The 18,718-nt window shown below is 34.5% G+C and overlaps 1 protein-coding gene across 1 annotated transcript; it reads left to right on the top strand.

Annotated features, from left to right (window-relative positions):
- Positions 1-219: 219 nt before the first annotated feature.
- On the top strand, positions 220-4,183 carry LOC120078101 (2-alkenal reductase (NADP(+)-dependent)-like). The gene is made up of 5 exons (XM_039032316.2): positions 220-642; positions 936-1,113; positions 2,162-2,328; positions 2,757-2,839; positions 3,578-4,183. Exons 1-5 carry the CDS (start codon positions 415-417, stop codon positions 3,954-3,956), a joined length of 1,035 nt encoding a protein of 344 aa, XP_038888244.1. The 5' UTR covers positions 220-414; the 3' UTR covers positions 3,957-4,183.
- Positions 4,184-18,718: the final 14,535 nt, after the last annotated feature.

Genomic DNA, 18,718 nt, shown 5'->3' with positions numbered 1-18,718 from the left:
AGGTCGAGGGTTCAAAGTTCGGCGTACGAAGGTCGAGGGTTCAAGATAGGTCGAATTTTCAACCCTTGACTTATTTTTAAAAAAAAAAAAAAAAATATATATATATATATATATATATATATATATATATATTTTTACAAATAGTTTGAAAACAATAATATTTTCCTAAATAGTTTCTAAAAAGACAATATTTTTTAATTTTTCCCGTTGCATATACCCAATGTTCCTGTTACTCTCTAAATTAAAAATCTATCCTAAAAATCTCTTTTCCCTGTACTCTCTAAATTAAAAATCTATCCTAAAAATCTCTTTTCCCTGTTATGGTAATCGTTTGTTTAGCCATTGCCGCACGTTTACCCGTTGGTTGCCATTGGGACCGCCATTACCAGTTTGTGGCAGTGCTGGGAAGTTGCAATGGCGGACATAGGCGAGGAAGTGAAGAACAAGCAGGTGATTTTTCGGGACTATGTTAGTGGTTTCCCTAAGGAATCCGATTTCATCATTACCACTGCTACCATCCGCTTGAAGCTTCCTGAAGGTTCAAATGGCGTTTTGGTCAAAACACTTTATCTTTCTTGCGATCCCTACATGCGAATGCTCATGGAAAGTCGATCCGGCCCGACTTCTTATTCCCCTGGCTCTGTAATTTCCTTCTCTCTATGATTTTTTTCTCTCTCGTTAATTGCTTTTCTTGCTTGCCTTACGAAATGTGATCGGAAGAGGTGAAATTTCTTGCGATTCTAGATAAGGTCATGCATGAATCATCCCTGCCCATTTTCATGATATTGAAGGAAAACTGTGTTTGCATTGTAGCTTACAAAAGGGTAAATTAAGAAAAGAAAACTTCAGATGCAGGAATATGAATTTTATAACGAGAATGAGCATTGAACTCTTATGTTTCGTTTAATTCTCTGACGGAAATGAAACATTTACAGTTGGTATATGGGTTTGGAGTAGCTAAAGTTTTGGAGTCTGCACACTCGGACTTCAATGAAGGTGACCAACTTTGGGGAATATTGAAATGGGAAGAATACTCTGTCGTGGAGGAGCCTGGAAAACTCTTCAAAATCCACCATACTGATGTGCCCCTCTCATATTATACTGGAATTCTCGGTAATTTCTGTCTGTAATGGCCTGAATTTTCAATTTACTAAGACCTCGTTCGGATAATCTTTTAGTTTTTGAAAATTAAGCTATTCTTGGTATAGTTTCTTTGTAATTGCCTGAATTCTCAATTTTCTAAATACGTTTGATAACCTTTTGATTTTTAGTTTTTGGTTTTTGAAAATTAAGTTTATAAACACCACTCTCACTTATTCTTATATTCATAAAACTTTGGAGTTCATCTAAGTGACAAAAAGCCATTTTCAGCTTTCTACAAATCATACCAAACTCACACTTATTCTTATATTAAACCTTCTATTTCATTTTGTCATTTCATGCGTTTTCTTCATCCTAGCAGTGAATTTTTATGAATAATTACGGTTCTGTTTAGCACCCATTTGGTTTTTAATTTTTGAAAAATTAAGCCTATCCTCTAAATTTCTTACAATGATTTTCATCCTTATTGAGTAAAAGAATTGAATTCTTAGCCAAATTCCAAAAGAAAAAATAAGTTCTTAAAAGGTATTCCTTTTTAGTTTTTAAAATTTAGCTTAATATTTTAGAATATTGATAGAAAGTATATAACTAAGCAAGACATTTAGAGGTGGAAGAGATGTTTGTAGGTTTAATTTCCAAAAACTAAAAATAAAAACCAAATGATTACCAAACACGACCTAAGCTACTTAGGGAAAAGTTCTGAATAATTCGCTTAGGGAAAAGTTCTGAATAATTCGCCACCTACAATATGCATTGTTGTTTTTCTTGTGCTTTACATGGAGGATGCGGGTTTCCTGTATAGATGATGTAGGTGGTTGACTTGGATTTATAACTCCAAAGCATGCAAGTAGCACTCTTATTGTCGAGATTAATGACTTTGGGTTTTGGAGCAATATTTTCCTTACACAACTTGACATTGTTCTTCCTAATTTACAACAGTATGAAGCCCATAACCAAAAAGTAAAGGGTGAGGATTGTCTGCATGCTATATGAGAAAGTGATAAATGTCAGGAGTAGTTTTCTCATTGGCTGAACATATAGAATTAATTAACCTTTACAGGTATGCCTGGTATAACTGCTTATTTTGGATTTCATGATATATGCTCCCCCAAGAAGGGAGAATATGTGTTTGTATCAGCAGCTTCTGGTGCAGTTGGTCAACTTGTTGGCCAATTAGCAAAGTTGATGGGTTGTTATGTTGTTGGGAGTGCTGGAAGCAAAGAGAAGGTGAATCACTGTTTTAAAGCTTGCTTCGATATCTTCTTTCTCCCAAGCATCCGTTTCTCTGACAAAATTCAGTTTTGTGCAATAAGAAAACTGTTCATTCTCTGTTCAAGATCTTGTGATATTTATTCATCTATGCAAATGTTCTATTCATTTTTTTTTTTTTATATCACTATTTGATTCATAGATGTACGTTTTTGTTGAATCTTGATTTGGTTTCTTAATCTTAAGACTTTTTTTGTTTTGGTCCATAATACTTTTAATGTTTTTATTTTAGTTCTTTAAGATTTAAATCAAGTAGCAGAGTTGTAGTTTTGACCTATACTTTCTGATCTGTAAGCTCATTAACATCCATTAACAATGGATTCTTGTTCTCGCCATACATTCTACTGAAATATCAATAACATTTCTTTTATGTATGCCCAACGTAGATTGAGCTGCTGAAAAACAAGTTCGGATTTGATGAGGTTTTCAACTACAAGGAAGAACAGGACTTAGATGCGGCACTAAAGCGGTCAGTAACTCTTGATGGACTTTTACATGATCTACATCATAAAAACATTGATGGAATGGACGATTGTCTGAAACAATAGGAAATTGTAGTCTCTATGAAATGAGAAGATTTTGTGTTGTGGCAAAACCTTTTCGATCAAATAAAATTTATAGAATAATTGATCAAGAACTACTAAAATTGGGTAGTAAATAACTAGATACCGGGTCGAACCACTGGTATCCTACGTTTAACTTTTCTAAGTTAAATTTGTCTAAGGAAAGTGATAAAAAGGGGGTGAATTGATAAGCAAACTAAAAAGCAGAGAAGTAAGATAGTGGAGTGTTCCATACTTGCCCCTGGGGAGGGGGAGTGTTGAAAACTGCTGTATTTGCCCTAAGGGCATTTTAGTCTTTTTATATTTCTTTACTTTTCTCTACTGTATTAGGGTTTGTCTTAGTCTATTTATATGTTGGGTCTGTGGTGTTTGTAAAAGGTAAAATAATAAGAATTCTTCTATCGTGGTTTTCTCCCTGGTCTAGGGTTTTCCACATAAACCTTGCATTCTTCTTCTTCCTCCTTTCTTTATTTCAATAAAAACCATAATTGAAAATTTGTGAGAAAATAAGTATAAATTTCAAAAATAGAAAACTAAAAACATAATTCGTTACCAAACTGGGTCTAGAGTATCTAATGTCAGGCCCTGTCCATTTCATAATCTCGAAAATGGAACTTTATCTTTTCATGTTGTTTTGGTGGCAGGTGCTTCCCTGAAGGTATAGATATTTACTTTGAAAATGTAGGAGGGAAGATGCTTGATGCAGTGCTTTTAAACATGAGGCCTCATGGTCGGATTGCAGTATGTGGAATGATATCTCAATACAACCTCGATCAGTCAGAGGGTGTGCATAATCTCTTGCATCTTGTACTTCAGCGGATCCGCATGGAAGGTTTCAGTGCTCCTGACTATTTCCACCTTAATGCTAACTTCTTAGAAGCAATGTTGCCTTATATCAGAGAAGGGAAGATAAACTATGTCGAGGACATGGTTCACGGCCTTGAGAGTGGCCCAGCAGCTTTGATTGGACTCTTTAGTGGTCGCAATATTGGAAAACAAGTAGTTGCCATCTCCACAGAATGATTCTACTGCTGTTGGTTTCTTCTGTAATCCTTTCTCCCTTCCATTTGGGTCTCGGGTCTTCTCTGTTTTCGAATGGACCATGTTTAAGAAATAAGTAGTTTCCATCACCACAGAGCAGCCCAGGTACTTTAGTACTATTCTACTGTAGAATATACTAAAAAGAAGACAGATGGTTGGATGAATGATGCAGCTGTGTGTTTGAAATAATGTAAATAATCTATTTTCAATGTGTACTTGCCATCTTGCTTATTTTTCAGCAAATCCACAAAATTGTTGGATGAAGGATCGATCAACATACAACTTAGGAGATTCTTACGAAAACTGTTATATCACATGGGGTATCTGTTAGGTTTCAGCCCTGTAAACAGTAAAACCCAACCAGAATTCCCAAAACAAAACAGAGACGATATTCTCTTGTTTTGATATCTATATACAATCAAGGGAAAATCTCAGACAAACCACAAGATAGCAAACTAGAGCTCTATAATAACACAAGAACGATTATAATGAAATCCAGAAAATAAATGTCAACTACCAGCAAAATTCAAGAGAGCTGACATTCCCTCTTCTTCAGCCTTCAGCTTCAAAATTCAAGAGAGTTTTATAGAGAAGTTTGCTTTGTTGTTGAAATTTGGGCTTCCTATCAGGGTCTTCTTTGAGCAGAGACACAATCTTTTGTTGTTCATCTTCCTCTACCTCTTTTTGTACAACATTCACATTTTTCAATGATGGAGCTGAGATCATATTAGCTTCAATTGCTGGAGGTAGGTGAGACGGTGCATCTGCAGCTTTGTCCTGAAGACCGAGTTGATATAATATCTCAAAGTCAAATCCCTCTCAAAGTCGAATCCCAAGAACTTAGCCAACCATGTTTGGAATTGAGGTTGAACTTCCCGTTCAGTAAGAAATTTCAGAACTTTTTTTGAATGAAAATCACGTATCGAAGACAACCGCCATTAATTATTGTTCATAATTTGACTTGGCTTGAACTCTTGGAGACAATGTTTTACTGAAATATGCAATTGGTCTTTAATTCTGTGATAACACAGCCCCCAAGCCTGTACCAGAAGCATCAATTTCAATAATAAAGGGCAAAGAAAAGTCAAGGAGAGCCAATATCGGTATTGTCATCATCGCTTGTTTGAGTGCTTCAAAAGCTATCGACGCTTCATAAGTCCACATAAATGCATCCTTATGCAAAAGTTTGGTCCAGGGTGGGTGCAATAATTCCTCCATAGTTTTGGACAAAACATATGTAATAACCAATGAGGCCTAGGAAACCCCTCAAAGTTGTCATTGTATGAATCTTAGGCCACTCCATCATAGCTTTTATCTTGTCATTATCTGGTTCAACTCCTTTGGAAACCCAAGGCCCCATTTACTGTATTCGTGGTTGACTAAAAATGCACTTTTTGATTAGCAAATAACTTATGATATCGCAACACATTAAAGACTATACCTAGATGATGCTCATGAGTCTTTATATTAGGGCCGTAGACAAGTATGTCAACAAAGAAAACTAAGATAATCTTCTCAAGAACGGCAGAAACACTCTATTTATGAGTGATTGAAATGTGCCTAACGCATTTGTGAACCCAAATGACATAACTAAAAATTCACAGTGTCCATACATTCAAAAGACTGTCTTGTATATATCACCTTCTTTCATTCAGATTTGATGATATCTTGACCTCAAATCTAGCTTAGAATAAATCGTCGATCCATGAAGTTTGTCAAGTAAGAGAACCCCTCCATCATCTCCAAGATTATCATGTTTTTTCTACTACTATGCCTTTTGTTGAACCTTTGTCTTATCATGAGGCCAGTATTGACCCTCTTTGATAGCAAGTAATAAATGAGGAATTTCAGGCTTGAGAAAAGATTAATATTAGGGATTACGTAGTTCTATATCTTGGAAAAAGACCGATTGGTTGTAAGTGGGTTTATAAAATCAAAACCTACTCTAATAGTTCTATTGAACATTGTAAGGTTCATCTCGTTGTAAAAGGCTATTCGCAAGAATATAGTATTAGTTACGAAGAGACATTTGCTCCAATCGCTCAAATGACATATGTTCGTGGTTTTTTAGCTATTGCAGCTGCCAAACAATGATCTTTTCTTTAGACGAACGTTAAAAATGCATTTTTAATGGCACATTATCTAAGAAAGTGTATATGAAACCATCACCTGGTACTTCTCATCTACCCCGTAAAGTGTCGAGCCTTATATGGTCTGAAATAAGCTTCATGAGCCTGGTTTGTCATGTTCAATTCCACCATAACTCAACTTGGCTTTACTTCGAGCACTCATGATACAACTTTATTTCCATATCAGACTCCGTGAAGTATTGTTCTTCTCCTCCTATATGTTGATGATGTGATTATTACAAGTGATGACCTGGATGCTATATTTGATTTACAATGTTATCTTGAAAAATACTTTGAAATGAAAAATTTGGGACCGCTCAGTTATTTTCTGGGTCTTGAACTATAGATTTTATTATTGTACTTCACATTCTTTGATATATCAAGGGCACTATTGGTCATAGACTTCTATTTTCTTCCTAGTCATCTTTAGTGTTATCTCATTACTCTAATTATGAATGTGCTAGTGATCCTACTGATCATCATTCCACAACAGGTTATTGTTTCTACTTAAGGGACTCCTTTATATCTTGGTGAAACAAGAAACAGACTGTTGTTTCACATTCCAGTATAGAATCTGAATACTGTATACTTGGTGATGCTATTTCTTAGTTATTATGGTTTCGTTGGCTTCTTGCTATTATGGGTGTTCCTCAACAGTCTACTAATATATTTAATTGTGACAATTGTAGTACCATCCACATCGCTCACATTGATGTATTCCATGATCGTATCAAGCACATTGAAAATGACTGTCACTTTGTTTGTCATCATCTTTTGAGAAGCACTCTCCTCTTACAAACCATTGTCAATACAAAATAACCGGTTGATATATTCCAATTATATATGAGTTACAATTGTCCTAATTAGCACTTTTCTTTCTTATATTTTCCTTTCTTGTATTCTTCGTGTAAATGTAGTCTTCTCTATACCTTTGTAAAGACTAGTTAAAAACCTTGTGCGATGCATGTGATCCAAATTTTTTAAAATATAAATTTTACTGAATGGAATATTTTAAATTTATCTTAAATAGTAAATATTTTACATGATTTTATAAAATAATGAAAAAATAGGTGAAATTTGAATATTGAATTGCAAAAAGTTTGTATTTGCTATCTTGAGGTTAGAGGATTAATTCTCTTACCGCAAAAATTGCAAGGAAAAAAAAAATCACAAATGGTTAAAAGAAAACGGATATGAAATGCATTGAACGTAATTGAAAATCTCTATAACATAAATTGTGAATGAATATAAATTTCATTAAGTATAAATTGTAAATATTTGACATAAAATTTGAAAGGAAAAGGAGATGAAATGGAAAAAATTTGAAAGATAGATGAGTTTAGTGAAAATATATAAATTTATATAATAACTCGTATAAATGAATAGATGAATTCATATAACTAAATGTGACATAATAAGGTATCTTACCTTATGAGTAATTGCTATGTGATTTCTTCTAATGATGAATTGGCTTATGGAAAAAGAAAAAAAAAGAAATAAGAAATAAACACTTTATATAAGAACTACAAGCATTGGCATTTATTTAAAATAATTCAATAAGTATGTAACTAAAAAAATTTAAACAAATTAAATATTCATCGTAAGCATACTATGAAAGGCGAATAAATATAATGAAATTAGATTATGAAAAGAGAGGAAAAAAATAGCAGGTAGGAATTTGCAAATTAAAATATTGAACTATTTTTTTTTACAGAAGATTTCCTAAAATTTTCGACACCTCTCCTATATCTCCCTAATTTCTAAAAATTCTTTTATATGAACATCATCCAACAAAATAAAATAAATATAAAAATCCGATTGAACTTTGAAGTCATATGTAATTGGTCAAAATCGCATCAATCATAGGTTAGTTCAATACTCTCTTTCTCTAAATATTTGAAGATATGTTAGTGTTCTCTCTATCATACTAGTGGGATAGAAGAAATGGTCATTGGGAAGGAAAAAGAGATCGAAATAGAAAAAAAAAATGAAAAGATAAATGAGTTTCATGAAAATACATAAAGATGATATAATTAAACTAAAAGTTATAGATTAACTCCTATAAATAAATGTGACATAATATCTTATCTCATGAGTAATTGTTGTGTGATTTCTCCTAATGAATTGACTTATGAAAAAAGAAAAAGAAAAATAAATAAATAAGAATTTATATAAGAATTACAGACATTGATATTTTTAAAAATAATTTAATAAATATTTAATTAAAAGAAGTATTATACAAACTAAACATTCACGATAAGCATATAATAAAAGGAGAATAAATATAATGAAATTAGATTATGAAAATAGACACAGAAAAAATAGTTGGTTTGGATTTTTAAATTAAAAAATATTAGACTATTTTTACTAAAGATTTTCCTACAATTTTTAACTCTCCTTCCATACCTCCGTAACCTATAAAAAATTCTTTTATATGCTTCCAACAAAACAAAATAAACATAAAATTTTGATCCAACTTTAAAGTCATGAATAATAGACCAAGATTATTTCATCATAGGTCCCTTCAATACTCTCTTTCTCTAAATATTTATAGATATGTTACCATTCCTTTTGTCATTATAATGACTTGACTTTTCAATATTTACTAACAAGAAGTTACAACATGCGTGTAAACCTTAGATAAAAAATTTAACCCTTTGCTCTAATAAGAATAAAATGATCTCATATGTCAAATAAAATTAATAAAATTCCACCAAGACAACTCAAAACATTTGTTCGGGGTCTCCCTAAAACATAAATTTAAAATTGGAAAACATTAAAGTACTTGAAAGTTTAACATAAAAAGTTCTAGAATTTCAAATACCAAGACTCGTTTCAAATATAAAAAAAAACATGAAAACATGAGCGGAAGCTTCTGTCTGGTCTCAATGACACGGTTACGGATTCTTCTTGTCATTCACCAGTCTATCCTTGCTCTTACCTGAAAAACATATCAGAAGAAAGGGTGAGTATGAAATACTTAGTAAATGACCCATTACTGGACCCACTAGCTGAATTTGTTAGTCTTCCTATCCGGGCATTGGTGTACATTTTATAACATGACAGTCGCGGTGATCTTGTAGGAACTCAAATCATAACAATCTATTATTGGAATGTACCAGCAACAGTGGAAGCAACAAGGATAATTAAGCACTCTAATTCATTTATTTTGACAGTAACTAAAGCATGCTCAAGCTAGAACAAGGGGTTTCAAGCCATATCTTTGTGGAACTTTTTCAGCTCTTGATTCTCAGCTGCAAACTTCTCCAAGTCTTGTTGTAGACTACCTCAAGATCTTCCCCACTATTCTCTTGGAGCTTTAGATTGATTGTGGGACTAAAAAAAAAAGCTTGAATAAAGAGAATTTGGAGAAAAGCTCACTGTTACCACCACTTGAAGAACAACTTCTTTAACACGATTTTTCCAACAAAACTCTATATTTGCATGCATCAGTTTCACTCCAATCTTCTCAATATATTGCAAGACCTTCATACAAAGAAGATGGCTGCATGTGATGATGCAACTCATGCTTGGAGTTATTGAAGCAAAAAAGAAGTGGTTTTTGTGTGAGCAAGTTGAAGGCTTAATGAAAAATCCCATAAATTCATTTTGTGTAAATTTCCATCTTTCCATCTTTTCAATTGATTTAAAAAACAATTTGATTTCTAAAATTGAAAATATTATTAATTTTACAAAATTAATTTCTTAAATTAATTTTCTTAATAAAGTTAATAAATAATTATTAAAATAAATTAAATAATTCTAATTAATTTAATATCAAATATTAAATTAATTTTACACAAATCCACCTTCATATATTTAAATCATATTTAAATATTATTTCTTCTATTTCGTTTAATTCTTAAAATTAAACATGTAATTATATCTCATATAATTACTAATTTCCTTAATTCTAATTTGAACGTTTCAAATTAATTTATCACACTACTCTAAAGCTAATCCATTTACGAGCAAGTAGGGGGACCTCGCGGACCTATATATCATGGGCTTTAACGATCCGAGATTAATTGGCTAAACTCATTACACCGAATATAAACCCCTATTCGTTAACTAATGGGTTACTCTACTAAAGCCCATACTTGAACTCCCCTCACTATAGATATATTATGTCCACATATTTAACCATAATTAGTAAGTCGACCCTTCACAGGTTGTTCGTAATAACGGCCAGGTCAAATGTCTATTTTACCCCCAAGATTACGTCTTGTTCCTTAAGTTCCTACTGATCCTCTAATGAATAATTGGTTTGTGATCTAGTCACTAAACTAAAACTCTCTCAGCCCAGGGAGAGGGTGGGGCCCCTTGTTCAAGACTTGGATTCAGTACTTGAGAGAATAACCTTTCTTCTATCCCTAAATCGGGTAGGCGTGAATTCCGTCTTGCACCCTATATCCCCAGCTATCTATTCAGTCTTACCCCTGAAATGAGAGTCTTATTGAGCCGGCACTGTTGAGTGAACCCTCACCTATGAAAATCTAATGATAATCCCGAATAAATAGGAGTTCATAGTTAGCTTAGGATTAAGATCGAGTTACCTAGGTCATCTAAGTGAAATAGCCAGTCTTATGTAGTAAACAACGTTATAAAGTAAGAGTGACTTATTTCTTGGTCCGATCTTGTACAAACCCATTTGCACAGGATGCCCCCACTCCTCATGTCATAACATGTACGAATTAGGATCACTTCGTATGTAGCATTTTACAACTCTTTGTAACAACTACAGAGTAGGCCGCATCCAATAGTGTTACCAGAATAAGGTACCCAACCTTAATCATGTACTATAGATCGTTTTTGCTATTTACTCGAATTTGATCCATCTTTATGTCTCTACAAGTATTCATATAATAGTCATGGATCTTAGTTTATCGGATTTAGACTTTTATGTATGCAATTTATAAAATAAATAAAAGGTTTATTGACTATAGAAAATGTTTATCTTTTTACAAACTGCGAGTTTTAGAATATAAAATCCAACATCTAGTGGTTTCAAAGGAACATAAATCATGGTAGTTTAGTGATCCCGAAGGAACACAAATCATCATAGTGAACTTGAAGGAACACATATCATGGCAATCTAGTGAACCCGAAGGAACACATATCATGGTAATGTAGTGAACCCGAAGGAACACAAATAATAGCAATAGTGGTGAGCCCTTAGGGACATCGAATCAGTCATAAATGGTGAACCTGAGGGTTCACAAACATATGATATATACTGTTCGATAGGAGGGCTAACAGTCACCATCAGTCCAATATGCAACATACAACATCCAAATTTTGCATCAAACTATAAACGTGTTATCATGATCTTAGTAGCATAATTCATAGGTTTTTAGGACACCCTCAACAGTCCATCCATTAGCAAATAATAGCAAATAATTCCATCACAATAATATTGTGCTTTCACGTGTATACACAGTCTTAACATTGACTTAGTTAGGGTGCCTGGTTTGAGGCAATTTAGTAGTAGAATACTTACCTTGGAATTAAATCCAAATAGCAAGCAATTTAACTTCACAAAACATTGAATCCTAAATAAATCCAAAAATATAAACCGAAATTAAATTCAACGTATAGGGCACAATTCCAATCATAACTTAACCTGAATGTCTCCAAACAACTTACCAACACGTGATTTGATCCAAAACCACTTTGAACCTTCAAAATCAACACGATCCAACAATTACAACACCAAAATCAACCTATATCTCTTATGGATAATAACCTTAGACCTTCTAAACCAACCTCCAAAATTCACAATTAAAACAAAAGTTAAACTAACACTTAGTGGATATCAAAAAATTCTTAACAAAGATCCCAAACCTTACAAAAAAGGATGTCGAACAATTTTAATCTTGTTGAAAAGCACATTGAGAGTCTGTACAACATCAAAATAATATGGGTAAGCCAAAGCTTAAAGCAAAATTTGATGGGTATTCAAGATCTTCCAAGAAAACCCATAAAATACCAAATAATTTATCCAAAATATCAATTCCAGCGACAATGACGCGACTGGCAGTGGTGGCGATGGCAATCATAGACAGGCAGCAGGCATTGATATCAGACGATGCAAATTGCTGAGGATAGCGGCTGGTACTGAGGGTCTTACATGAGGAGGGTTTGCAAGAGTGAGAGAGAAGGGGGTTTCCAGTTTTACAAATTCTATTCAACAACAATTATGGACAAACTAGAGCTTCAAACAATGATCCAACCGTTCAAAATGAGACCCTATATAACCTAAATAGACTGATCAAATTTTAGTACAATCCAACGGTTCAAACTCCGACATGAACAATTTTGTGAAAGTTGTCGTTGAAAAACCGAACTGTTGTTTTTTTCTCCGATTTTTTGCCTCTTTTCACTCTCCTTTAATTTAAAAAACCCCAATTCTTTCATTTTCTTCAAAAAAAATTAAAAAGATGAATAAAATATTTTATCATAATATCTCCAAAATGTCCAAAGATTCTATCAAATTAATAAATCAATTAACTACTTAAATTACCTTAATTTAGGATCCAAAAACCAAAATTAAAGGGCATAAAATCTATCAATTTGATACAAATTAAATCCTTCCAAATATTTAAATTAATTTAGAACTACATAAAATTAATTATCTCCTTAATCTTTTTTAAGTTTGTTCCAAAATCCAAAAACGAAAGGAAATTAAAGTCTAAAAGTTTAAGATAATTAACCCAATTTATCAGGAACTTGGGAAGTTACAGTCATTCTTGTGGGGATAAAAGAAATAACCGTTGGGAAGGATCGTGTGACTCATGAGATGATGAAGGAGTAATATAACATGCAACGGAAGACTTCAAAATAAATAAGCACTTAAATTACATTTAATTTGAGTTTTAAACATGTTGTTCATATGACATTCATAAGAGGGTTTGAAAGATATATTACCTTTGAAGATATCTTCCATGAATTCAGCAAAAATCCACCAAGATAGAGTTTGAATCTACAAGAAGACCATCACCAAGATCTTCTTCTCCATGCTCAAGAAGGAATGTGTGATGTACCAACAAGGTTCTGTTTCTTCTTTCAGATACACCATTCTGCTGAGGTGTACCAGGGGCCGAGAGTTGGGACGCAATCCCATGTTCTGTCATATAGTTCTAGAATTAGAGGTCCATGTACTCTCCACCACGATCAGATCGTAGTGTTTTTATCTTCTTACCTAACAAGTTTTCAACTTCAGCCTTATACTCCTTGAACTTGTCAAGGGCTTCAGACTTACGTTGCATTAGGTAGAGATACCTGAACCTTGAATAATCATCTATGAAAGAGATGAAATATTTATACCCACCTCGAGCTCTAACATTCATCGGACTATAGAGGTCTGAATGTACAAGCTCCAATGCTTCCTTGGTTCTGTAACCTTTTTCAGTAAAAGGTCGTTTGGTCATCTTGCCTTCGAGGCATAATTCACATATCGGCAAGGAGTTTTCTTCTAAACTCTTTAGAAGTCCACTTTTCACCAACTTCTCAATCCTACTGAGGTTGATGTAACCTAACCTTAGATGCCAAAGATGGGCGTTTTCCTTAGGAGAAACCTTTGGTCTTTTAGCTGTTGTTGCCGTACTGAACATTTCAGTGTTAAACAAGGCTTTTATGACTAACTGCCTTAGTACATATAAGTTATTCTCCAATGAATCATAACCAATCTCCATTCCATTCTTGAAAATAAACACTTTATTCTCAGAAAAGGAGACGGTATAGCCTTGTTCAATGAGACAAGAAACTGAGATTAAGTTCCTCTTAATATGAGGAACTACAAAAACATTATCCAGTAACAAATAACGTTTCTTGTCAACAAATACTTCAGCCTGCCTATAGTAATAGCTGAAACAACCTCACTAGTATCGATTCGAAGAGTCATCTCTCCCTGTGGCAATGTTTGCTAGGAACTAAATCCTTAGTAAGAGGAACTGACATGATTGGTAGCACCCGAATCTAGGATCTAGGCAGAATCATCATTCTCTACTATACACGTCTCCAAGACCAATAAATCAAACTTACTGTCTTGTCTTCTCTTTTGGAGAGTAGTGGGATCGAGGTCGTTTGCCACGAAATATGTTTCACGCGATTCTTTCCACTGTATGTCATTTAAAAAGATTTAAACGGAAATACTAACGAGTTGTTGAAAAGAAAAACACATTGACCTACGTTAGGTTTTAAGCAAATACCCGTTGTAAAACAAAACAACATCCAATAAGATTTTAGCAAAACTAATATGAACCCCGTGTGACATCTAGTTTTGCAATGATGCTTCAAAGGTTTAGGACAAAAGTCGTCGAAGGGAGGTCAGTTATCTCTCATTTGAATTGAGAACCTCTCAACCAGTCATTAATACCAAAACAACACTTCCTCCTATAACGATTAGCCATCATTGATTTGGCCAAGAGATCATTAACTTACTTAACAATCTCCCATAAGTATGACCTGCCATTTTAGGTCCTAGAGGTCCGACCCAAAAAGCCAATTTGAAGGGAAAAAATCCAATTGAGGCAAAATCTAAAGCTACCCTATCCATTTCTGGAGTTCACTTTGATCTTGTTCAATTGTACAAAACCCATCTGAAGGGGGACGCTCCCAGAGCACCACGAAGGAGTACAGAATGATCTCACGGTGTGAACCAATGATAGAGACCATAAGATGTGTTGACACACACTGTTCACCCACTTACTATAGATACTCTCTCCGTCCACCTTGATATTGTCTCATGCAAACACCATCCGAAGGGGGATCCTCCTAGGGCACCACGAGGCCAAGCATGAATCTCATGGTGTGAACATACAGGGAGAAATGTGAGTGAAATCATAGACATATTAGATACATCTCATCCTCTCACTGAGTATTTTATAACCTAGGGTTTAGCTTACTTAGAAAAAACACGATTAAGGATTTTAACTAAGTGACTTTTAGGTTTTCCCAAGAGTAACATTTACCGTGGATAGTTGAAAAACTTTTTATCATCATCCATTAAACTATTTAAAGGAGTCTTTGACTAAATCGTCGCATGCTTATTGAAAATCTATCTAATACACCTTTCCAGGTAGGTTCCCAGGTAGGGGTGTTACGTTTCTGTCAACTTAAGAACCCCAGCCTAGCCAGAACACGCCTTAGACAAAAGGTCCCTTATAGAAAGATTTAAAACAAATTTAATCTTTTATTTCAACCAATTTGATCCTATTAAACTGATTTTAAAAGGTTAATCTAGGTTACTAAATACTTTAGAATCACTTGAACTTAGGTCTATCTCAAACCAATTTTTAAAACCCTTTTAAAAACTTGAGTTCACCCTAAGTCCGCATGTAACTCTTTCTTATTGATTTTAGGTCTAATTTCCTTTATAACACTTATAATGGAAACCAACCACAATGCTAAGCTAACACATGTAAGACATTCATAACGTTTATAAACATCCTAAGTGTCATGTTCAATGCATTGTCCATTCATTGCTACTTCTTTTTTATAACACTTATACAAAACAGCAATGAAACAAGTAAAACATGCTTCCATTCACCCTTAGACTATAACATTTAAAATAAAAGGATGATGCATGATAATGCTCACTGCATGCAAAATATAACTCTTATATTTCATGATGCATGTGCATGCTTTCAAGTAATTTCTTCATGCTCAATTATAACAATTATAATACATTATGCATGAAAAATTGCACAACCTAAGGTGGGTTTTAAACTATATGTCAAATACTTTGGCATGTAAGCACCATACATCACATGTATAATAAACCAATGTTGATGAACCGGGTAAAATTGCCTTAAAACCACAAAAAATAAAGCTAACTATTACAAAGACAAGGAGTCTCCGGTTCAAAAAGGCGAACCGGGTCTTGAACCGCTTAGGCAAAGCATCGCGTTGACAACTATCATGTACTAAACTTCCTGCGATCGTCTACACGATAAACAAATGCTTTGCTCTATCGTTTGCCAACGCTCCCAGAGCTAAATGACCGTTTAGAAAATACTACACGATTGTGTACCTTTTACTAAGCGATGAAGCCTGAGGTACACGATCGCTTAGCGCGCTTCGCACAACGCCCGTCTTTCGCGATCATCTAAACAACTACGATGCCGTAAAGCACCATCACCTAAGCGATCACTTAGCTAGCGCCTCCGTATCGTATACGTGCGATCGTGTAGGTAGTAACTAAGCGACGAGGCTTGCTAACTACACGATCTTCTAGCATGCGCCTTTTACTAAATGATGAGCATCACATGCTCCCATTACGATCGTCTACCTCCAGCGCCTACACGATCGAGCAACTAATGCTACGCGATAGAGTAAACGATTCACCCCATTGCTTAACAGTAGCTAAACTATCATTTAGTAAATACTACACGATCATTTAGAAAAATCTAAATGATCACTTAGTTAAATCCCAACGATCGTTTACCTGAGGCTACACAATACGACCAACGCTTGGTCTCCTTCTTCGTTGAGAATCGCATCTCCATGCTTCGAAACTTCATCACGAACGACTCAACTAACTCAAAATCTTTGAATTAAAAACTCGATTGCAAGTTAATTACACCCAAAAACACAGGGGCCCTTACAAATTGACACTTCGTAATTACAGAAAGCTTTACTAAAGGCAATTAAACTCAAAAAATTCATCAACTCCGTCATAAATGCAGAAAACAATTAACCACAAATGCAGAAACCCACCGAGATTGTAAAATGAGTGCAATACAGACTTGTAATTTGGAATATCAGAACAACCTGGCTCTGATACCAATTGAAAGAAATCAAACACGAGGATTTCCATGAGTAGCAGAATAGATCATTCCAAATTACAATCATGTATGAACATTACAAATTACAGTCGTAAATAAAACAAATGGTTATGTATTCAGTACAGAAATTACAGCATGAAACTACAAATGATCAAGAAGAGAAATCTTTACACACATTTGTAGACTCGTGTCCACGCTCCTTGATCATGAACGCTTGAACAACGCAATAGCTACACAGCACGAACACCACGCACTCATCCTCAGCGATCGCCTTGGTCACGAACTCCCCAACAACACGAACAACCTCCACAGAACCTCGACGCGTCGAGTTGAGTATGAAACCATCAAGAAGGCTACTTGGTATTCTCGGTGTGAGAATTCAAAGGGTGGACTTTGTGTGGACTTGGTATGAGGCAGAAGACGGAGGAATCAACAATCGTGTAAACGATTGAGCAAGTGGGAGAAGACTAGACCTATTGTATAGGTTGATGCCCAATCGTTTAGCAAAAGCTAACCGATCGTCTAGCAAAAACTAAGCGATCGTTTAGCTCATTGCTTAGTAGAGTGTCTATCCCCTACAAACACTACACGATCGTTTACCTTTGTCAAGTTGTCGCTTAGTAAATCGTATTTACTTGACAACTTCTTTTTCGAGAGAAAATTCACAAATTCAATATTTGCAAAAACTTACTAAAAATAGGAAAACAATTTTTCTTTTATCTCAAGATTACCATGAACCACCAATAACCTCCCACTCAATTGGTTATTACAGAAAAAGATTTAATTATCCAATAATTAATATTAGTATAAATATAAATGATAACCAACTTATCATACTATATTTATAACCTATAGTTTTAATATTTCATCTCATGAAACATAAAAACCATAGTTTTTTTTTTATTCCATGGTGCTTAATGTAAATCTCATTTACATTAATCCTCCATTAGATGTATCTTATATATCATACCGATCATGTCATATATAATCGAATTACCTCTTGTCAATTTGAATATTTCAAATGAACACCAAGAATTAATCCTCAATTGAATCCATTGAGCTACTAAGGGGATCTTATGGACTTGTAGCTCAAAGCTCCAACGATACGTGAATAACTGACTAAACTCTTTAATCACGGGATCCACCATCCGTTAACTATCAGGCACTCCACTAAAGACCGACAGCCGAACTCTCCTTACCACAGATATATTATATGTCCATCTTAACCATTCAGAAGTGCGACAACCCTTCACTGATCGCTCGTAAGTACAGCTAGGCCAATAATCGTTATGCCCCTGTAGTTACATCTAATTCCTTAAGTATCACTGATCCTTCTAATGAACATAAGTCATAGTTCTACTATGATTGAGTTCTCTCTTCCAAAGAGAAGCTACGGCCACTATATTCAAGCCTTGGAATCACCCCTTAAGGGAGCAATCTCTCTACTTATCCCTGCTTCGGGAAATGAGTGAATTTCATCTTGTAGATTGAGTTCTCAACTCACAGATCAGACAAGTCCCTACAAAGGTAGGCATGTTGAGTTGGCAGTTTGGTCACTCTCACCCATATTAATCAAAGGACCACCCTCAAAAGCAAGAGTTCCTAAAACACTTAGGATTGAGGTCGAGTAACCTATGGTCGTTTAGGTGAGATGCAAGTCTCTAGTATCAACGACGTTATATACAGAGTCTAGTCATCTCGTGGTCCGCTTCTTATATAAACTCTTTGTATAGGACACCCATGCTCGCACGTCTCCACATAAATGGTCAGGATCTACCATCTGTAGTAGTTTACAACACTGGCAAACCTTTACAAAGTGGGTCATATC

This window comes from Benincasa hispida, chromosome 5, assembly GCF_027475165.1.
Source record: "Benincasa hispida cultivar pf3 chromosome 5, pf3_genome.v1.1, whole genome shotgun sequence".
NCBI lineage: Eukaryota > Viridiplantae > Streptophyta > Magnoliopsida > Cucurbitales > Cucurbitaceae > Benincasa > Benincasa hispida.
The sequence above is the reverse complement of the archived record's forward strand: the minus strand, read 5'-3'. Positions and strand labels throughout refer to the sequence as shown.

Excerpts from the sequence above, each read along its gene's own strand:
- LOC120078101 (XM_039032316.2), top strand. The coding sequence starts at position 415 with ATGGCGGACATAGGCGAGGAAGTGAAGAACAAGCAGGTGATTTTTCGG. Across the intron at positions 643-935 it reads CTTCTTATTCCCCTGGCTCT|TTGGTATATGGGTTTGGAGT; the intron begins GTAATTTCCTTC and ends AAACATTTACAG. Across the intron at positions 2,840-3,577 it reads TTAGATGCGGCACTAAAGCG|GTGCTTCCCTGAAGGTATAG; the intron begins GTCAGTAACTCT and ends TTTTGGTGGCAG.